Source organism: Achroia grisella, unplaced genomic scaffold (assembly GCF_030625045.1).
Source record: "Achroia grisella isolate CSIRO2021 unplaced genomic scaffold, CSIRO_AGI_Agris_v1 utg126, whole genome shotgun sequence".
NCBI classification, from domain to species: domain Eukaryota; kingdom Metazoa; phylum Arthropoda; class Insecta; order Lepidoptera; family Pyralidae; genus Achroia; species Achroia grisella.
This window is the reverse complement of record NW_026712609.1, coordinates 672,084-696,871: the sequence shown is the minus strand read 5'-3', so window position 1 is coordinate 696,871 and position 24,788 is coordinate 672,084. Positions and strand designations below refer to the sequence as shown.

Genomic DNA, 24,788 nt, shown 5'->3' with positions numbered 1-24,788 from the left:
TTATAAATACGTATTGACTATATTAGTATTTTTTTAAAGATAATACCGGAACGATGGTTTCATTTGCACTAATGATACACTATGGATTGGAGAATGATAATATGGAGACGAAAACAGTCAGATTTATTAGTTTTGATGATTCCTCCCGGAATTACTAATCGTAATGATTTTCAAAGAGGTCAAGTTAGAGTTCTGGTAATGGGACATTACGAGAACTCTAACTTGACCTCATTTGAGACTCATTTGAGACTCAAACAATATAATGAAAAAAATAGTAAGTATATCTTTGTTTTTCTTCCTCAATATAACGTGAGTAACAACTAGCGGACCAAAGATGTAAACAGAGCATAAAAGAAAGGGATACTTAGTAGCAGGATTTCAATGAGTTAGTATAGAAGTAGGTATTACCTATTATTATTTTAAAAAACAAAAATAAAGTTACTTCTAATTAAAAAAACAACTAATTTGATGTAAAATTTAAGATATTATTTCATTAGACTCTATCTATAATGCCAAAAAGAAAAATGTCTGTCTGTATCGCTCATACCGTGATTAAACAGTCGATCGAGTCGGATGGTAATGAAATTTGATATGAAATTTAAATGGATTATGAGGACGAATAAGGTTGAACATGGGCTATTTATCTCACTAGTGCGTAATAGTATCAACGGAAGTACGTTAATAGCGTCCGAAATGCATGACTTGTCTATGGAAAATGTTAAACAATCAGCATTAGTTTACTTAATAACAAATAAAAAGTGTTTATGTCTGTATCTTCTAAAAATTAAGATAAATTTCGTCTGTCAATAGACAATGTAAATGAATATCAAATTCACGATTCGACGAAGTTGGTAATTTAATTTGGGACAAAGAAATAATATTGAAACTATTAGGATGAGACATGAGAAACCTCTAGTTAATGGCGTTCAATTCAATCCTTTTCTATTTAGTAATGGCCTCGTCACTAATAGAACAGGCATATTTTGTATCATAACCGGTGAAGGTTGACAAAACAAGCACTGAAATTCGATATCCGCTGCTAACATTGTCATCTAACGTAAACATCGCTTAGTTATTATTGTTAAGTGGTGTTTTTGTATACATGTCAGTTATGTGTTATGAATATACAATGAATAGATATGGTTGCCATGGCCGATATTCTCTATCTAGGTAACTAGAAAAACGTATTTTTAGGTTACTAAGTTGAATATGATGTTAGCGCTGACGAGATTGTTTAAAAATATAAAACATATCGTAGATATGGCTGTGATTTATCTATGTAGATGTGTGTACAGCCGTTGCGTGATCAACTTCAGACATTCAACCTTTCTAATTTCTCCCATTAAAAATTAACTAGTAGGATTTGAATACAGATTATGTCAGTTATTAGAAAGACTAATAAAACACGTGCTTATCTATCTAATCTTACATTACAGTACTACAGTACTGTAATGGAGCTTTAGTGCTAAAATTAATGTAAATATCTCCAAGTCAGATGTAGACCTACCGTCTAGTCGGATAGTTACAAAAAAGATTTATAATCGACGGTACTCTTTGGCTTATCTGTAGTTGAAAAATGCATCGATTTCATATATTATGAATATAAGGTATAAGTCCAACCTATCTATGTATTTAATATCTAGTTATCCTAAAGAGATACTTGATTTAGGTACTTGTAAATATTATACTTATTATATAACGTTGTGATATTTTTTGTAGTTTGTAAATACCTACTCCTTTTTATGCGGAATTAAATAATATGAATCTACGAAGTTCAGCTTTTATCTTCAAAGGATTTCATTTTTTATACTCTGCTCACTTTTAAAATTGTATAATTTACTTATGCCCTTTGTAAAGAATGCTTTGCTTTGATTACGACAGAACGTTTATTTTTTATTTACGTACAAATGGTTCTATAAAAAATACAGTACAAGAATAGAATTTATACTCATTTGTAAAGTAATAGTAGTATTTTATTTATTAAAAGGCAAATTTTCTGCAGAAATGTAAGAAACATATTTTCACATGTACGACAAATGTGTTATTTCATACTACTTTGAAAATAACTAAATAGTTATTGTAATATATATAAAATTCTATTAAACTTATAATTGCAACTTAAAATATGTATTATACTATATTAGCAAAGGTGTGTTATGTCTAAAAGAGATTAAACGAAAATTTAGGCATAATTAAATAAAAACAATTAATTTTTAATAAAAAATAATTACTGTCCTAAAGTCTTTGAGTCGAGAAAAATACCTCAACGTTGTTGAATTTCAGAGGAAGATTAGGGGTGTAATCTCAATATTAAGGTTGGTAAATGTAAATATCAATCGCCCCAGAAAATTTGCCTTCATTATATCTGACTGAAAAAATATCTGTTGCAGATATAAACGAATTTTATTATTACCGAAAGTAGACCCTCTGATATCAGTAGCGGTCTTATCCGACCGTCAATGTGAGGAAGTGAAGTTGCTCCTTTAAATATCAATTGCTATTGTGCCTTTGTGCTGCGACCTTTTCTGTGTTTCAATCAAATAATGAATCTTCGAAGCAGGCTTATATCTTAAAAGGAATGTTTTTGCACAAATGCCGAGAACGTGATATTGCTAGCAATAAGAGCAGATTGACTTTTGCACTGATCTATTTTATGCTCGATCCTTTCCTCAGATATTTTAATTTAAACTTTATTACTAAAACCATAAATCACACGTATGTGATGATTTTTAAGTGTGTGAACGGTAAAAATGCTATCTGTGTTGAATTTACGTCTGAAGTCTTTTGATTAAGTTTTATCTTTATTAATATTTGCTACATGGTTTCGTAAAGTTAAGTAACTAAAATGGAAATTAATTGGATTTTACATTACGTCATTCTTAAAGTTTATTTCATAAAAGTTGATTCTTGTGCTTTTAGTTAAATATTCAGATACTCGGAGTAAAATAGGGATAGAAAGTTTGTTGTGAAATAAGTTTTTAAGTCCTAAAAACAAAAATTTAATTATTTCTTATATTTTGGCTTTAGATTATAATTACGTTATACAAAAATAATTCGGTGTTTATAAAATTTATACATTTAAAGAGGGTACCTCTTTACCTTGTACCTTATAGTAATTTGAACAGAAATACGTCATTTCGAATGCGAAATCTGTATAATAATCTTTGGTTTTTGATGTCTTTAAGTAGTTTTGTAATTTCCGTCTGTACAGGGTTAGTACACATTTTAATGATCTACGTAACTGCTTCTTAAAAATATATTATTAATAATATTATATGCTAAAAATTATGTTTCAATTAACATTATTTACCCGTACGGTACCGGGATATATCACCTATACATACTTGGTTACTATATAGATAACATGATATTAATAATATAAAAACAAATATAAGAAAGTACTATACAATAAAAACAAATATTACGAACTAATAAACGAAATAACTAAATTGCTACGTAGTTAATTTATGTATATGCGATCAAAGTAGGAGTGAGAGGTATACCAGCGAAATCTCTTTCTTCTAAAAGATATTGGCCTGTCTAGAATTGCAGTTAGTTCTATAATAGAACCTGTATCTAAAGCTACATTAGCAGGCTTCTGCCATATTCAGCTGAGCTGTGTGAAGACGAGTGTTGATGTACGTCGGCAAGGGGCACCTTAAATCTACTCCCGGGAACCGCTGGGAGTTTCTCTCTTTCTCGTACGTTGGACCTAAAATGTATAGGTACATTATGAATTTAATAACTACATTTTCACAAACTAGTTGACCCGCAAAACTTAGTATGCACCATATACATTGTTTTAGTGTAATATTTTTTACACTCTGCTCCTATTGGTAGTAAAGCCATGTCATAATTTTCCTCGGTACCACTTACCGAGGAAAATTATGTAATATCTTTAGTATTAACTAATACTAAAGAATTTTTAAATTTTAAGTTAAATAATTATATAACTACCTATTTAAGCGAATACTGCAATTTTTCTATTTGTTTAAAATTCGAAACCTGTTCTTGAAAAAACTTTAGCACAAAACTTGGGAATTAAAAGGGCTTATTACAAAGCAAAATTCAAAAGTAATCCATTTTGACTCTCGTCTCGCGTAGAGTAAAATGGACGAAACTCCTGACTCGTAAAAACTTTTTGAAGTTTGTACGTAGCTAGCTGCCTTGAATAGCGATAGCCAATTCAATGCTTAACGCCTATTATAATTTTTATGTCATATTTTAAGGAATAATATTTTTGATATCTAAATGCATAGTTATATAAATATCGTGGCAATGTATACACCTTTTAGCGTCATATTTGTAGATTGTAATTTTTTCTTTATTTTCGACTTAATTTCTCCCTTTATCTAGCAAATACTTGTTATTTTAATTTGTGAATTTTTAAATTACTTATTAAATAACCATTACTTGTCGGCAGGAGACTGTTGAGCATTTTTTCTTCTCCTAGATTCTTTTTTTCATAGTCATAGCATAATTTCTAGTCAAAATACTACTAAATATTAGTCGTATTATTATTATAATATTTATACTGATTCTTACATTAAGTGTCTTAATAGCATAACGATTTCATAATAAATTGATTAATAGAGGGGCGCCACCTGCAGTCTTTGATAGCGGTTGTGTTGTCACTTTGTGCTTTATAATAATTAGATAAACGTACTAATTCATTCTGAAAAGTATATATACATACAAACCTATTTGTGATATAGTGTATACAGTGTTATCCAGTCTAAATTCAGTGTCTTGTGAAAGAAAAACGAACCACTAACGAAATCTGGTAAATACGTAACCTACCCTCCTTATAACAATATTTTATGGGCGCACTTCAATCAGTCATACATAGTCTTGATACAAGTAATGCCATCTCACGACGCTTGGAGGAATTTGTTTGAAAACAAACAATATTCACTACAAATGGCTAAGTGCGGAGGTTGCGGCAGGTTTCTGAATGCATCGGACGCTGCAAAATGTAATAACTGCCATAATACATATCACCGAGCCTGCGTGGCGTTGCCCACTGTCTGGCACTGTGGCTCCAACCTGGCGGTGTCCTGAGTGTAATAAAAATGTAATCCGGAACAACAAGCCTGATACTCCAGTTAGGGGTTCTCAACATTTTGTGTCACAAGGCACCCCTGCGGAGAGCATGGCTATGGATACTAGCATTTTGGATGATTCCGTCGCCGAGTCGAAACATAACTCAAATAGGGAAATTATGGCTGAGTTTGTTATTTGTTATTCTATTTTTTGTTTGTATAATGTGTGTTTTAGTTTTCTACTGAATAAATATCATTTCATTTCATTTCATTAATTCTTTCATCCTGATTAATTGATTTTGGTATATTTTTATGAAATAGGAATAATTGTGATAATATATAGAAACAAATGAAATCTGTACTTCACCATTTATAAAAAAGTAATGTATGTATTTCTTTTGTATAATGGTCTAAATAAAACATTTTTTATTTAGGATTATAGCATTTTACAGGAAGTTTTCATAAAGAGGTTGATAATATTAAAATTATATGTATAATATATAATATATAGAGCTAGCTGTTACTATGATTTACACGCCTGCAATTTATAGCCAATGTGTTATTCTGATGTATAAACTAACTGTATACCTAGTTTCATCAAAATCCGTTCAGTTTTGTTTGTAACAATTATCCATCTATCCATTCATAATCACAAACATTCGTGTTTATAATATTAGAAGGTATCAGATAATCTAAGGAATATCACCCCAATTGTAAAGTAGGTTCTTACTTATTTTGACAGACACAAACAATAATGACACGTATCTCATGTACCTACATATGTATTAAAGTAAATTTTCTACTGCGTAGTTCGATAAAAGGTACACAATATTTGATTATGTTGTTTTTCAGTTCATCATGCACTATATAGATAGGATGTGTTAATTCTTGACTTCCTGATAAACACAGTGTGTAATATTATTCCATTTCGCAGTCACCACAGATACAGTTTCACAATTTAAAACGGAAATAAATGATACAGTCCATTCGAATAGGGGAATACACTCGTCGCTCACAGCATCTGTCTTGAGATAAATTAATCCCGGTCGTACTAAGAGCCATTACTGCGGCATTCGTATCACTTATAGCCAGGAAACTACCAATTTCTCTCAGTCAGTGTCAATTGATGCAAACTCGTCTATTCCTTTCAATGTATAACTTGAATGTTAATAATGATAAACTTAGCAGATAACAATAATTAGACTGGACCTAACTATAGTTATGTAATATCTGTATGAATAGACAACCTTATGCTAGGATAAGGTCTTACCATTCTCCACTGATGCCCCGGCAGCGTATGCCTACTGTTAGCGCAGACGGGTGCACTATTCCATTATGATCTATTAAATCAAACTATTTATACAATATACATTTTACCTGTTTATGAACGTCAAGTATTTTGTATTAACATTTGTTCATTATCGTAAAAAACCATAGTTAAGGTATGTTATGTTAAGCTAGGTTTGCTAGACTGATTCTTTATCAGACCAAACATCAAATTCTTTACCCATCAAAACAAGCAGTTTCTTGGTATTAAAAATTACAAAGCAAATCTAATCCTTTTCTATTAATAAATTCAAAGATTAAACATTAATATGCGTCACGAGAGAATAGCAAACAATTTATTCACTGATGAATTATTTTATGAATCAAACACAATCTTATCTAGAAATGATTGGTTGCAATAATGTATAGGAAGTTATCTAACAATCGAATATAAACACCAGCACTATAATATGAGTTGAGTTTCGGCCCTAGGGTAGGGATGTTAAAACAATAATCGATTGTGAAAGAAATCTATTATAATTATTATTCAATAAAAAAAACTATTTTACTATTCTAATCCAAATCTATAGACGAATTTTTCATTAAATATTTTCGGCGAAGTATTCTAGAAAAATCAAAACCAAGTAGTGACCTAGAAAAAAAAACAAGTATATATATGTTGTACAGAAGTAGTCGATCAAAACATCGGTTGTTTAAATAATAGATTACTAAGGTAATAAAAATAATTTAATAAGTAGTAATCCATTTTGTTATGTTGTACAATGTTACATACCTACCCTGAAGTACTGCGCTTACAGCCGAAAACTCATTGATATCGCGCAAAGTGTCCGCATGATTGATCGATGGTAAGGTACCTACTCCATTGAGCTGCCGCTAGCGCCATAGTCTCCAATATTTTATCACTTATTTAGCTTTTAAGTGATTTGTACAATGGAATTAATATTTTTAGCACAGAGCGGACGATTTTCCTCATAAATCATGTCTAAAACACGTTTATAATTCAAAGCAATATTTCATTGCAAAAAAGCTTTATGTTTCTTGTTTATTGTTTACAACATGGATACTAGTTACTTTATTCGTTACAGAAGTATATTCTTATTAAAAAAGTATAATGAAGTATTTTTCGTATGTAATTTGAACGGCAAACAAGCTGACGGTCACCTGATGTTAAGCGGTAACCTTCAACTATGTATATGTATGAACAATACTGAGAATATTACGTCGTCATGTGACACACTAGATTCCACATATGCGTTGCCATTGTACTAGATGAGAGAACTGAGATGACATGCTTGTTATCCTGTAATTTTACTGCCTTAATTAAATCTTTAACCGAAATATAGATTACAAAGTAAGCTCCTTGGCGCCTGTCATAGATAAATGGAGGTACCCACGTAGACGACTTGAGTACGACGTACTAAATTGAATACACCTACAACTATTTAAAGATATACTCCAGGATGACATGAAGTAACGAGTAACATTAAGTCAAACGATAAATTCAGATTGTTTAATAATTTCTTAATTTACGTAGTAAAATCCAATTCAGCTGGCGTTTTTGTTAGACTTTTAATGCTATTTATATTTATTAACTAATTAGGATAAAAACGTCCCTCTTGTTATCATAAATATGAATAAGACAATTTATGAAATTTCTGTAGCAAGTTAAATAATAATGAACCATTCTTCTATAATACACTGTATAATATGGTCATTGAAAATAATTTTACTTAAAACGTAAAGTTGCGCATATACACTATATGCATGTAAGTAAAACGTGTAATTTGTCTAGATTTACAAAATTATGTAAAAGTTTAATCTCTAAATACTGACCTTTATATATTTTTAATTTATTTTGTCAGGTTTTGTTGATAAAACAACATATAAAGACGTTGTCTCTATTTAATAAAAAAAGAAGCATCATACGCATGTATAAACACATACGAGTACATAAAGAAAACAATCACAATACAAGTTACTGCATAGAAATAAAGAAGATATACAAGAGAAGGTCAGATTTTCATTAATTCTCAGGAATTCTTATTATAAAGGAAAAGCCGTGGCTTGTACGTGCTTAGGATTTTTATTCAAATTTTATTAATACAAAGATTTATATAATTAACGAAGAAATAACATTTTTAAATATTAGTAATTATTATTTACAACAATATTTGGTAAAAGTTTTTCATCTCATTATGTTTTGTATTTACAAATTATAGCAAAACATGTTTCTCTCTGTATATGTATAAAAATCTTGTTGTATTTGATATGGATTAAGTGAGGCAAGGAAAATTAAGTTTCGCGGAGGATATTTGTGTGAGCTCTTCCACGGAATGGCTACATTCTCATCCTCGAGGCATGCCCTTTTGACTCTCCTAGAATGTATAAAATGTTCTTGTTATTAAATTTTTACCAGTTGCATTCTGTATACGCGAGTTTTGTATAAAATATAATATTTTGTAATTCTAGCTACGTGTATAACATACTTAGCATAGGCTTCGAAAAAAACATGAATTTAATTAAAATTGTAGGTGGACTACTATGAATTGTAATACTACTACTGAAAATTAATTGTTCTAATTTATCTCATTCGTTCATATTTTACATTTGGTTGATTCAAAAATCTATTGGAAATCGTCGCCTCTAAACGCTAAAATATATTATATATATCTTATGTGCTTATAATATATAATTTTTTGTGTAGTATTCTTGTACAATTTATAAGCGTTATACTTTTAGAAATACTAAGTAATTTCTACAGTTTACTAATAATATATATTTAGAATAAAAAAATAATTTATATTTTCTATTTATTTAATAAAACAACAATGACTTATATTAACATTATGTCACTGTGTACTAAAAAGCATAATATATTTCTGACAGGTATTGTAATAAATAACATCAAATATATTAATTTGATGTTATTTATTACATTTATTTATTTTTTAAATGTACAACAAAATTTAATGTTTTTATGATTATCAAACAAGCAACACAATCTAGAACAACCGTATAACAATTATTAGTAATTGTGTGGTTATGTGATGAGTTCAGTTAAGGTAAAATACTAAATAATTGAGGTATAAGTACCCGGTATTACGTCTAAATTTACTGACTTCGTATAGAGGATGTGTAATTGAAACATCCTATATACGACATATAAATATTTATAAACAGAAGTAGTAGAGTATATAATTAGTTATTTAATAAGTAGGTTTACATATATACTCTTTTGACACATATGTATATATATATATATATATACATGCACTGCGTTATATATAATTATTATTCTAATTAGAATCTTTATTTATTGACAGATTTTAGACACATATTCGCTATTTTTAACTTTTAATTGCATTCTAATTGATATAATATATTTTTCTATGTAATATAGAAGATGAGGTGAATATGTTTATGCTAATTTAACGTCTGTAACCCTCCGTAGTATAATTAAAGATTACACACCACCTGCCTACGTAAGTATGAAAGGGTAATATCTACTAATTTATAATATTAATTCTAAAACTTTGAAGGACTTGATATTAAGTTACAAAACCATAATAATTTTGATGTTACAATATAATTAGTAAACCATTTTTATGTAAAGGATTACATTACACATTACATACAACTCCCTAGTTATTATAAATTTAGAACCGGTGTTTAAAGAATTTGTGTTTACTTAATAAGTGTAACCTCTACTACAGTTTATATCGGTGCTAATTATACATACAAATACCATTTATAATGTACACTTATGATGAATTGGGTCTCACTTATTATAACCTAACATAGGGACTTCTGTACAAATTACACATTATTAATGACACTGACTATTTCGCACTCCTTAAACTAACACAAGAATTTCTGTTGTGTAGTACTTAAACAATTGCCAATTATACAACAAAGTCATTTAAAGGGTTTGCTTAATTTGACTCTAACACTTCGTTTTCTGTCATCTACTAATTATATAAGCGTATAGAAATGTTTTGGCTTATTTAAAATATATAGAATGCTGATTTTTGTATAATAGCTAATTTTTACAATTACTACAAGTATAGATTAAACTAAATGTTAAGTATATATTTTCCACACAGCTATTAATTTTATTAAGTGTAAGTGTAATACCTGTGTGGAAAATAAAATAAATATGTAAACCCATTTAAGAAGTGAGAACCCATGATATGCTGTTATTAATTTTTATCTCTGATATAAATATATATACCAATTCACATTAATTTATAATACAAAAATTTAGTATATCCAATGTTAGTATATAATAGAATAAATAGAAATAAACGTTTATGGAAAATGAAATTTAGACATCAACGTAATGAAATTTATTATTAAAATACAATTATTCCTTTCCTTATTACTTGTACATTGTAAAATATGTATAATACCTTAAAGAACATTAATATTGTCCGGATAATAGGATGTCCGGGTGATAGTACCACAAGTTTTGCGGGACCTTAATATCCATTGAAATAACCGCCAAAATTTATTATGCGGAGGATGGCAAAATCCCCAAACGACACCGCACCATCTTTACGCTAATTATTAGATTAAAATTCAATTTACGGGATTTACTAATTGGGAAATCGAGAATATTTATCTTATATTCAATATTAGAATTACTTAATGGAATATAGACTATAGAAATAATACCTACTTCATACAACTTGAATACCGTATATTCATCTAAAACTCAATCACGTATTAATGTAGAACTTTAACGCTGAAGTGGGTAATCGAAAGACAATGAGTTGGGGCACGATCGTGCTAGTTCTAAATGTATTCAAGAAAATGAAACTACTACTGTAACATTAAATCATCTCTGTTACTACTAAAACGTTACATTGAAATCGTTTCGTATTTTAAGTATTAATCAATTATCTTTATTATATACACATACATTACATGTAATACTAATAAAATAACGGGCTTTTTGACTTCACGAAAATGCATGTTTAAACCATAACATTAGAATAGTAAATCGTGTGAAATCGGAAGGTTTGAGAATAAGAGTAGTAGCGATAGTTTTTATGATGAATTCTTTCAGTAGCACCATTGGAGTTTTGGATGTAGCCCTAATGTCTATAAAATTGAGTTCATTAAGAAGATAGCTAATTCCACAATTACGTCTCTGTGATTGACAGGGTAAATAGAGGAACTAATTCGAATCTTGGGGTGGAAACCGCTGATTTGAAGTCATCTGTGGCCAAGTCTACTTTCCAATATTTACGTATATAGACATCATATATAGCTAATACTAAGTTTTGAGTATCCCAACTTACAGAACAAAGTCCAAGTGTTCTATTCAGAACATTTCGTCGCTTTAATAATTAACTCTGTTACTGACAACTTTTAGGTAAAATATGCTTACCTTTATTCTTCAGCTGATCAGAATATGTATGTATGAATATGATTTCTATGGAATTAGAATATACAAAAATCTGTAAAAAAAAGGCTGATTTTATGTTAGAATATGTTAGAATCGGATTGTTTTGACTGTTTACAAACTCGACCGAATATAAAAATCTCGAGATTTTTTAAATGTTGAAATGCGATAAAAACTTCAAAAACTCAACCATTCAAGACGACTAAGATTTCATATCTCCGTAATAATCCATAACTTATCTGCCTTAACCCACCATTCATAAAATCTTACAAAACAAGCAACAACGGCCTAGCTCCACTTTCTGAAATGTAAATGAATAAAAAATTAATTATGTACTATTTAATTTTTCATTCATTATTTATTAATTATCACGGATTCTGTTCTACCTAATTCCATAGACATTATTAACAATTAAGTACGTGTGTAGAAAATAAATAATAAAAAATGTGTTTCATTCAGCGTCCTTCTAAATTCAACGCTTAAGGGAATTAAATGAGGCGTTCAGGTTTGTACGAAGCGAAAATGTTTTTTGAGACGTAAAACTTGAAAAATATTTGTTTGTAAAATATGGTTTAGATAAATAAAAATTATTAAAATGATATCCAATACAGTGGAATTATTTATATATACTACTTAATGTAATTATTGTTGTTTCGACTGTCTTCGATCTTCGACACAAATTGCTCGATTATAGAGACTAGATTATATTATTTACAATTTTATACAATCAAATTCCATAATAGTCTGTGCTACTAAATTAATTCTGTTCGTGTTTAAACGATAATAAACTTTTATCTACCTATCCAGAATAGCATATATTTTTTCAGTAAATTGGTGATGTATATTGCTGTAATTAGATTAAAAGTGTAAGATAGTGCAATTACTCGCAGGCGAGGTAATTAATCTTAGCCATCAACATGGACAGTAAAATATGTCCTCCGATATCCATGGCACTTTTTGGTATGTAGACAATAGTGAGGTGGAGGTACTATAAGTTAGTTTGTTTAAAAGAATATGTATTATAGGTACATATTCTTTTCAACAAATAATAATTAATTTAATCACTTAGGTGGCGTATGTTCTCTCATAAATTTGAAAATATTTATTAATACGTTAAGACCTGATGAGCGCAATCTTTATGATCGTAATAATTTACCACCTGTATTCAGCGGCGCTACCTGTATGAATTCTGGTAAATGCTTTTTAGAATTATTTAGAATGAAATTTCTTTCGAATCTGTCTAGTAGTTTTTGCTTGAAAGAGCAGTAAATGGCCATTCATCAGTCAACAGAAATTTTTGCTTTTAATATAAAGGCATTAAAAATATTCTTTACCAGCTTACTTTATCAGGGCCAAACCAGATATCGACATACCTGATGCACTATTCCTTTACATAATTAGTAGTAGTATGTAATATTATATTTTCTGTGGTAGTAGTTACGTTACTTCTTACGTTAGCTTAGAGAGGAAAAGAATTGGTGGTACATTGTACTCGTACTATGGAGTAAGAATATAATGTACCACTATGTTCTTCAGTCCAATATAACACGAAGACATTTTGTAATATATATCATAATTATTTTTTCTTATTCACAGGTGTCCGAGGCCTTCACAATTTGGAAATTAACGTACCGAATGCGGTCCTGGTCGGTGAAACTGTCACTTTAGAATGTAGTTGGGAATTAGAAGATGAAGAAACTCTTTATAGTGTAAAATGGTACCGGGGTCGAGAGGAATTCTATAGATACATTCCGAAGGAGTTACCTCATACGAGGGTATTTCCTCTACCTGGAATTGAAGTCGATGTAAGTTGAATATTTAAACTATATAAAACAAAACACATTAACTCGTATTACACTTTTTGATCCCTCCCTTATTAACTTAATTATATATATAACTTAATTTTATAATCTTATTATATAATATAATTGGAACGGTAAACGAACGACGGTTCACCTGACAAAAGTAGCAACAAGTCACCATGTGATGGATGTGGTACTCTTAATGTGTAACATGGGTTACAAGTGGTACAAACACCACTTTGTACAAATGAATTTGTACAAAGTGGTGTTTGTACAAACTATACCTTGAATGGGTTACAATGGTCGGAGGTAGTTTACTATATGTACAGGTGAATAATATATTATTGTTAGTAAAGAAATAAGTTTCACTATTATTATAACTTAATATCAAAATATATTTAATATGTAATATAATGTTACGAATAATTTTAAAATGCTATCATAGCAAATTGAACAATAATCGATTTTTGCAGCTCATACAGGGCTTCTAATTTCGGATTTTAGCGTAAATAATTATGATCTGAGCTTATTCGGATTTTCCTTTTAGTCTGTAATATAATTATAAGATTCGATTTCTATCAATTTAATGTCTTGATTGAGGGTATAAGATGATAAAGCCGATCGAATTAAATCAATTAACACAATATATTACAAATTCATCTAAAAATAATGTTATTTAAATTTTATCTACTACAATAAAGAAGGTAATTTTTTAAAATATCTGTGTTTCAATAGCTAATTTAAATATTGCTTATACGTAATTAATAGTTAAATACCTACTTGATAATACGATTTGTTTTTAAGTCTTCTCTAGATGTAATATATGTACACTATATATAAAACTGTATATATATACCAGGGAAAAAGTATGATTTCTAACTCACGGGATTGCCGTCGCCTTCGGCTCGGGAATAAAACATCACACTCGTTGGCGATTACTGTCTTTTCCCTCGAGAGACAAACTGTATATTATTTTTCTTTCTTTCTTTCTATTTTTACAGACCGGAATGAATAAACATATTATTTTTTTAATGCGAATACTTTTGAAGGTAATAATTGCAATTACACTAGTGTGTTTAAATGATATTTTAAGAAATATTTTTTTAAACCTACAGATTTTTAGTATAAAAGTAAATTTCTTGAGTTTTATTTTATAATTATAATTGAGTGAGGTTTTTTTTAATGACTATGTACACTAGGTATTTTTAATTATTATTTCAAAATAGTTGGTGTAGTTTTTCTACATGGAATATAACTAACATTTTGTCGAATAGTGTACTTAATATAAATGTCATACTCAACATAAAAATAAGTGAAATTGGCATATTAGTGGATGCGAAGTAGTATACGTCATAGTCATCAGAAATATAAACGTATACTCGTAACAATATAATAGTATCTCATAGTAAGAATATCATATATTCTCTGCACGCGTAGTTCCTATCTTTGTGCTAAGCTTCAATTCAGTAGCTTAAAATAACTGAAAATTACAATAAAATTACTCTTAACATGAATAAAATAAAAACCTATTTTAATTCAATAAACATAATTAAAATAAATAGATTCTTCTGGCTTAAAACCATTTTTACAATGGACTATTAAAAATACCTAATTAAATGTTGTATTTTGCGTGTTTAGTATAAAACAAATTCACCACTGTTGTTTATTCCTGAAATACGCAACACATTTTAATACAGTTTAAATAGAGATTAGATTTTAGATTAGATGATTAGGTTTAGATAGATAATTACAATATAGTGACTCAAGAGGAAAGTTTGTACATTTAAAATATGAATTATTTCAAAAAATATATGGAAGGGGGATCCCTTGTGTATAAGATATTTAGCCTAGTCAAGCCAATTTCTATATAAGTTGTATATATATAAACTACTAACATGCAGTGACTAGGTTGCCTTGTGGCGTAATTCCTTCGGCCATATCCCTCGAGGGGTAGAACAGAAAATTGCATCGTCACCAAACTGGACGATATTATATTGGTTTTGTGATTCTATAACCAATATATTTGGGTCTCTCGTGTCTTTTGTATTGGAACCTGATATAGAAAATATAATATTAGATTTGTGTGGATATATAGAGACAAACAATAGATCGTGTTTCCTAATAAAGATTTTGGATTAGCGTAGCTGTTCAAAAATAGTCGTTTATTCATATGTAAACTACAGAATTACGTCAATGTTAAATATAATATTATACAAAATTTATAACCCTAATTAGGTTTATATTTATTAACCTAATATGGAAGATTCTTTGTTTAAATTTAAACAACTCATTATAATAGTAGTAAAAATATATAAATGAGTGTAATCAATTTAAAATTATTTATATTGTGTACCGAGAGAAGTTTAATAACTTACATGAATGAACTACTTTAGTTGGAAATCATACAGTCTGTCTTGTGACAGTACTCTCCATTTACAATTAGATTTATATGTGTCAACAGATTAGACATTGTTTACAATTTGAACGGATTATCTTATCACTGGCGGCGACAAAACGTTTTTTTTACTCAACCACACTGGGTATATAATTTCATATACCTAAAAAAAACGTATTTACCATAGCAGGTATCTAATTAAAATTTAATCTGCGTATTATATATTAATAATATTTGACATGCTATCATGACTACAACTGATTTCTGGTCGATTTCGATGAATATAATTCAATAATTATTTGACAATATATAAGGGACCAAAAATGTGAGTGAAGCCATATATTATTTTAGGTATAAATAGTATTATAATTTATTATATAAAGAAATAATAGACAGAACAGCAGATATAAGATTATAAATATGGTAATATAGAAAATTTATTGAAACAAATTATCATTGGTTTCTTTTGATACAGATATCGCGGTCAGGTGCGCGGCGCGTGGTTCTGCAGCAAGCTACTCCAGCCATGGCAGGCCGCTTCCGCTGCGAGGTCTCCGCAGACGCACCAACATTTCATACAGAAATAAGATCTGCTCCCTTAGAGGTTGTTGGTGAGTAATATGACAATATAAGTCATTAATATGAAGGCTAATTTAAATTACATATATAATATTATTAAACTAATATAGTAAGGTTGATGTGATAATTCGGTTGTACCTGTGAGCATGGACTACCACAACTATTGATCAACCACCACCACCACCTGCATCTATTGAGTCTATCCATAGAACACATTTCAGCCGCTTAGACGTGTCTGTATAGATGCGCAACTTGAAAACCTCTGTATACAATACACAGTAGTAATTTGTAGATACCGGATTACTGAGACAGTTCTAAGGAGACGAAGAAAACTGACTACATATTGTCAGTGTTTATTTTTCTCAAAGCGAACTTTGCCCTCACTTTTCCATTGTCATTGTGTAGGTATGTAGTTTCATTAAGACCTATGAAATTTATAGCCACAGTAATGTATGTAGACTGTAAATGAGAGTTATAAAGTGTATTATTGTAATCATTTTCTTATAGACACAAATTTATGTATTTTTCAACCAAATATTTGAAATATGATATTTCCGTAAATAATGTTCCAAGTCATCAAAATTATAATCAATCAAATATCTGGGCCTTATTATCAATTACCGGATGGAGATTATTGTGGTAGTCATAATAATCGGATTATGTCCGATAAGAATGTTACATAGAAACGAAGATATTAAAATTGTGCAGAATATTCCACAATTGGATAGGTACATTCGTCGCATGTGCATACAATTGTAGAACACATTAGTGCATGGATGTCACGCCATGCATCATGTCCCGACGTACAAACGCTAACATTTTTTGCTAACATGGTTCTGCGCTTATCAAAATGTGTTAGGTATTCCGTGCAGAAATTTTATTATTAGCATAGGTATTATAGATAATCAAACTGATAACATTATTGTCTGGTTGATTTACAACTATTTCTTATTTCTTTTAAATTCTACTACTTTCTATGTATAAATGTAATTATAATTGTTTGGTTTGACTAAGTTTTATTAAATGTATTAGTTAGTTATACATTAAAATAACTTTAACAGATGAACTTGTGTAAGTTGAACAGAGACTTTTTTAGACTTTAGAACGAAATTGTATGTAAATTACAAAAACAAAAACAATTAAATATGCCATGACGACTATTATTCCTGATAGGGAAGAATGCATTCATGGAATATGTAGTTAAAGAACTAATATGCGAAAAATGTAACCAAATGGCTTGTAATACCTGTAATTTGCTGGCTTTTCGTAAATTGACAGTAGATTATTTATGTAGTGTATAAACTTCAGATTATTTTTCTCTTATTTATTGTATGTATACTAATTGTAATCTTCCTAAGTGAACTTAGTATATTGGGAAAACACGCTTAGTATCATCATATAAACAATTACAATCATAATTATGTGCACCTTCTTTATATGTTATATCCGGGTGAGAGAATATACCAATCCACATCAAAATATTACATTACAAAAGTTGTTGTTATTCATAGGCTATTGTGGAGTTGTTTGTTTAAAGGAATTAATGTGATGGTGCCCTGAAGGGACGTTTTCCTGATTGTTGCGTTCTGCGCGCGGTACATGTCTCATTATTACATAATACAGTCGCTCAGTTTCTTATTTTTACAAGTAATTTAGCATGTACATTTATTACAATAAATAATCAACACCTGAAACTAGGGACACGTCTGATAAGTGACAACACTATAGGTTCTTTCAGTTCCATGTCAAACTATTTAGCTATGGTATTGCTGCGATACACATTTATAGCGACTTCATTAAAGGACAAAGTTCTCAATTCGACTCAATTTGTCTGTCTACCTCACGACATTTATTTACTTGATTTGATTATTTTCTATTTGAAAGCTGGTGCTTCTCGTGTGATTCCATATATTTTTAAATTTGGTAAAATCTGACCAGTAGTATCGAACTCTTGAGTTATGCTTAAAAATGCGATTGAAATTGATTTTTTTTGTAGCCTGAATGATACAAATAGTATTATTCGTATGAATTGCATTGTTTAATTAATTTTTAATAAAATTGGCACGAAAGATGCTTTGTTGACTGGTTGGTTGGTTGGTTGGTTATTGTGGTATTTATTATGTGCCACGAGATAACTTCGTTGATTCTAATTATATATTTATGATTCTTTCTTGTATCTTGATTCTTTCTTCAGTCAAGTCCCAGTTTAGTCCTTTACTATGTTTTACTAAACAAAATCTGTAATTATTAGTACTAAGTAATATTTTACTTCCACTACAGTTATAAAAAATATGGATTCCAAAGAAATTCACCGTAATCGTCGAGAAGACAGGACTGAACTGAAGTAGCTATTTAGTTTCTGTTCTATGTCATTACTATTTGTCACTTTTCGTTGGGAAATATTTCTTAGAAGAGTCCTACGTCATAAACAAATCTTACATAGCAATCTAAATTGCTTATATAATAACCACTGTCAATCCTTTTTATACTTCTAGTAGTTTAAAATAATCTGAACCAAAATTGTCTAAAAAGAGGTGAACATATCATCTGATAATAGAATATATCATTATATGAATTCACTGTAAAATAAATCTGCTAACTAAAAATGTATGGGCTAACACTTAATAGTAAGTATTTAACGGAAATAGACAGAATACAATCAATCATTCAATGACAATTTGTTTCACTGCTATTATTTATTTTGACATCGCATCTAGTCAGATATTGTTTATTTTCCATCAAAAGTATTATACTCATATTTCTATTACGCTAAAATATTTTAGAACATAATATTTATGTAACGGACTGACATAATGTTGTTGTCTAATTAACAATTTAATAATGTTGACCGTACTTATTACAAAAACTCTCTACAAGCTCTTCAAATTATGATTAACATTTATAATGTACAACGTTCAAATACGAATGGTGTATTTAAGAAGTATTTTCAGAAACAACCTTCAACGTAATTAGCAAATCAAATGGCTAAGCCTATTGGATGAGAATGCTTTAATGTATAATTAAATACCTAGATGTAATATTAGGAAGTGTAATTTATTTTCGATGGTGATGTGTATCTTTATTGCAGAGCCCCCGGAATGGGGACCGAAGTTGGTGTCAGAGCGATCATGGTACGACGTGGGATCCACCCTTCGAGCAACCTGCGCTTCGCCGCCAGCGCACCCACCCGCAAACCTTACTTTCGGGCTAAATGGTCAAGAGGTAAAGCTAATTTTATTATTTAATCCTTCATATTACCTCAAGATGCTACGACAAGATAATATTATTTTGTTTCATTGATTATGAATTCTTTAACACAATATAATGTCATCTCCTTAACTTTATTTTAAATGAAAACAAACATTTGTAGTTATAATGTTGTTATGATTACTTACTACGTTTCAGACCCATATGTAACAATCACATTCACGTTCAAATTTATAATATTAGTATCAGTTTTCATCAGTTTAACTTAAGATATATTTGGAGCAACAATGTACATATAGTCAGATGCAATTACACAATACAAATTATTTTATTTCTTAGTACTATAATGGAATTAAAAGTAATTTCCACTAAATTATCTATAGACAAAACTTAAAGAACAACAGTAGTGGTTTTGTACCCATGTCGTAATGTCATACCCATACCCATAAACCTTAAATTCTATGTTCTTGTAGAAGTTAGTATATCGCCATTAACATTTGGCATACGCAAATGTTAATGGTGATATACTAACGCTAGAAAAAGTAATTAAATGTTTTAATTTCCCGTAGAAGTCGTTTAACTAAAATTAAGGTCAGCAGGTCAGGGGACATTTGCAGTATCACAGAACTAGGCAATATATTACATATATATGAGAAAGTATCTAAGTATAGCGAAGAAGTAAGAGTTTGCAAGCGATGACGCAGGCAAACTCTTGTGATAGCAGTGCCGATCTCTTTCGCCGCTCCTGAAACAAAAATTTAAGATTTTTAATATCTTCCTACAGGTTATGGGCACAGTGTAAAAAATGTAATATGTCATTGTTGTCATAAAATAGTAATACAAGTTGACCATTACAAAATCTACAGTAAAAAATATCTTTATTCATGTCATCTATTACCAACTCTTATGATATGTCTTACTTCCATAGTATAATGTCGTATGGTATTATATTGTGGGGAAGAGCGGCTGATGTAGAATCAATTTTTATATTACAAAAAAGAGCAATTCGTTCAATATATAATTTACCGTGTCCATCTCTTAGAGAACGCTTTAAAGAAACAGGTATTCTTTCGAAAATATTATGCTTAAATTTATTTCCAAAAAATAGTCACTTACACGCTTTTAATACAAATAAATTAAATATGCCTAGAAAAAGTAAGTACATCTTTCATGGGACATTTATTTTAGTTTATATCACCAAATATTCTGTCTGTGTGGATAACGTAAAATAAAAATATAATGTAATAACAATAAAGAAACTTATTATAAATTTTGTAATGACATATTGTAAATTAAATTATTTAATATTGTAATGGGTGAAAACCACAGTTAATACTATAAACGTACAGATGAAGTTTTTTGTTAATTTCCTCTTGACACTTTAACTACTTATACATCCATTACCTACAGGTATATAAAATATGGAATAGACAAAGAAATATATTATTTTTATCGTTACCAATCAATGTATCGTAACGATCAAATAAACGAATTTGAATTTGAATTTGTCAAATCTAACTCTATATATATATATATATATATATATATATATATATATATATATATGTTTGTAAACCGTTCGAAGTCAAAGAAATATATTATTTTTATCGTTACCAATCAATATATCGGATCAAATAAACGATAACATATATATAAGTTTTCTCACCAAATCGCCACTCATGTTAACTGGACGTAAATTATTTAAATTGCAAATTATAAACTCATTTCGCAGTTTACACGTTCTTTAATCCCTTTGTAGACCTGCCACATGAAATTGACATAATTTATTACTTTACCGGAAGCAAGCCTTAAAAAGTATATTCAAACCGTATCTAGTCCGTTGTTTGGAGCTGCCACCAGATGTCCGCTGCGAACAATAGAGCCGTAGGTATCTACTTACTCCACTTTGACGTGACTGTTGTTTTTGCCTGCTGCCCGTTGCGTAGGCGAGTTCATTAATCACAAAACAGCTCTGTGCGAGATAAGCTTTTAGCAAACCTTCCTTTATCCGTCTCGTATTACATCTGTGATATTTCTCGCTCAATTGCGCCATGCTTGTTAACTACATGTTACTTATTCATTTAAAGGCACATTAACAGCTATTACGTAGGCACTTAATAATATCATTTAGAATGATACGATATAAAATTATTCATTATTTAGATTTGCAACTTAAACGATAATAATGCGTAAAGTATATTGTATGGTAGCGGGATTTTAAATACATGCAATCAGTAAATATTATTATTAAGACGATTAAAAGAGTAGTTGCTAATTCTAAACTTAACTGGATAGTGAAGTAAATAAAATAAGAAACTAATGTGTTTATTAGCGAGTCGTGTATACACATAAGTATATATGTACTTCTTACGATGATGTTTAAACGTGCACATTAATTACTTTCTAAGGTATTTGCAGTCTTAAGTTTTTACTGTAAATTTATGAACGTCATTATAAAGTTAGAATTATTAATTATATCATTATAATTAAATATAAATTATTGTTTAAATGTTTTTTTTAGATCGACATGGAGTCCTTAGTACACGAGCTACCAAACTGGTTCAAATGGGACCCGCCACCAAAATCTGAGGTCACTACTACTGAACAGCCAGAAGATGATGTAAACTTTAATATATTTCATGATGAAAGCAATATGCAGTACTTGGACGAGTCTTATATTAATCTCCATAAAGAAGAGATAAGACGTCCTCCCAAGGAGAGTCCAAAAGTATCATTTGAGAGGATAGAGCCAGATAATAGGTTGCCATCTGTGAGCGAGGTGTCTTTTGTAGTTCGAAACGAGGCATTCGAGCGCGGCAGTCTCCGGTTGACCTGTATAGCCAGCATATATAACCTCTATGCTGCACGCTCCGAACTAATTTTCGATGTGGAGCAACCAGAAGTTGCTTCGGTGTTAGGAGTCCGTAACAGTGCTGTAGGTAAGTGCAATTGATACATAGATACACGTGAATGTTGTAACTACATAGGAATTTAATGTTGCGAATGCTGCATTGTATTTAAAGTAGTTTTTACTAAGGAGTTTTTTCCCAAAAGATGTATGCAGAGTACTAAACCAATGAAAATAATTGCAATTATCAGTGAAAACGGACCGCTTTCGATGCATTCTATTGATAGAAAAGTTGAGTCATGTCTTATCCGTGAAAAATAATAATAATATATCTTCTTTTATGTACAAAGCACAAAATTTCAAAAATTCAACATATTAAATAATACGGAAGTTTCTTTGTTGCTATCTGTTTCCTGCAACTTTACCCAGGAATTATTTGGGAAATTCTTTCCAGTGTTTACTTACGACATTCTTATAAGAGAACAAAACAGTTAATGTCTCATTACAAAAGACCCTAGTTGACTTCATACAATGTCTTAACTCATACTTAACACAAACTCATACATAGTCTTGTAATACTTCACGATGTTTGTTAAAACATAACCTATCTAATTCCTAAGTAAGTAATATCTACTAGTTATTCGTGCCTTTCCTATTTCGTGCGAAGGATAATAATTAATTCGACAAATTTCTTCGATAGATAGTAATTTGTCGAATTCAAGAACATTTTATATACATTATGTATTTCCAAGATCTATATAGTCTGAGTTTGATAATATTTAATACAACATATTATGTATATAGACACTTCTACAATTATTAGATTCTTCTTTTCTCTTTCAGATTCATTTATCTCCGGTACCTGGCGGATATCGGCATCATTGGTGCCATTTTTATATAATATTCGGTAGTTTATTAACTAAAAGTGTTTAGATAAGTACAAATTTATTTTTAAGCATTTGAATTTTTGTATAAATATAACGAATCTCATTTTGTACAAATCCATAAAACATATCTAAATACATAATACTATGATGTTCTGTTATTGTCATGAATATCATCTATAAGATGACTATGTTCAGTTTTGGGAACAGTTTTGTATAGGTAGTTTCTCGTACATGTCATTAGTTGTAGGTCAAACTGGCCAAAATAGATTGCTAAGGATTCCTTCAGTGATAGGTACAAATCGCAAAGGATTGTTTAAATTTGTTTGAAAACTACAAGTTCATTCGTCTCTGGAAGCAGTTATTTATGCCTACTATTCAGAAGTAGGCACTACTTATATGAATTTAAATATTATTTGCAATAAATATATAATAGTAATAAAAACACGGACGGGGTAGGGCAATATAACTATAAAAAATACTTAAACACCAAATAACAAATTTATAAATAAATATAAATTTATATATTAAATATTTAATTTTCAATTTGAAAAATGCTTTGTATAATCGTTCCTCGATGTGAATAAAACCTAGATGCATGTAACAAATAGAGCCATAACTAGGCTGTAAGTTTTAAATCAAATGTGATAAGCATAAGGATATCTGTAAAAAATGAAATATAAGGGTACGTAATGTACTTCAAAGTTTACAAACTTATTCTTGTAGCGTAGTTCGTTTGTTTACCGAGAGCTATAAAAAGAGGTTATGATTAGTACATTACTATAATCGTATCCTTGTGAAAGACTGATGAATTATTTTATTATTTATTAAAGGTTTTTTTATCATAATGTAAGTATTATAATATATTAAATCACATTGTTTCTATGTTAAATATAAAAATAGTAAACTTTACTTTGTAAGTTTCTATTTCTTTATGTATTTCTTAATCCTATCAAATGTTTTGTGAAAATGTTGAGCATCTGTAAATATAAAGTTTATTGATGAACTTGTGTAAATTTAATAAGAAGTGATAGAGTAAAATAAAAGATGTTGAAATTTAGTTTACTTGTTTTTCTGCTCCAATCATAATTTATTTTTAAGTAAGTACCTACGAGGTATTAAATTAGATAAAATAATTAGCATTATAGTTACAAAATAACGTAATTTTATGCACCTCTTTTATTTTAAAAAGTAGTAAACCGCAGTATTTATATTGTGAATATTGCGATGAATATATAAAAGCTCCTGTTACTTATATTAATTTTATTTCAAAGGTACGTCGAATTCTCTCTATAAAGAATGTGACATACAGTTAAAGCACAATAATAACCGTTGTT

The 24,788-nt window shown here is 29.5% G+C and overlaps 1 protein-coding gene across 1 annotated transcript in view; it reads left to right on the top strand.

Moving 5' to 3' along the window:
- LOC131854971 (uncharacterized) overlaps positions 1-24,443 on the top strand; it is a 36,937-nt gene extending 12,494 nt beyond the window's left edge. Inside the window, exons 3-7 of the mRNA XM_059206163.1 lie at positions 13,333-13,541; positions 16,409-16,544; positions 19,601-19,734; positions 22,241-22,658; positions 23,411-24,443. Of these exons, the coding sequence (XP_059062146.1) occupies positions 13,333-13,541; positions 16,409-16,544; positions 19,601-19,734; positions 22,241-22,658; positions 23,411-23,478 (965 nt within the window). The 3' untranslated portion in view covers positions 23,479-24,443. The remainder of the gene's footprint in view (positions 1-13,332; positions 13,542-16,408; positions 16,545-19,600; positions 19,735-22,240; positions 22,659-23,410) is intronic.
- Positions 24,444-24,788: the final 345 nt, after the last annotated feature.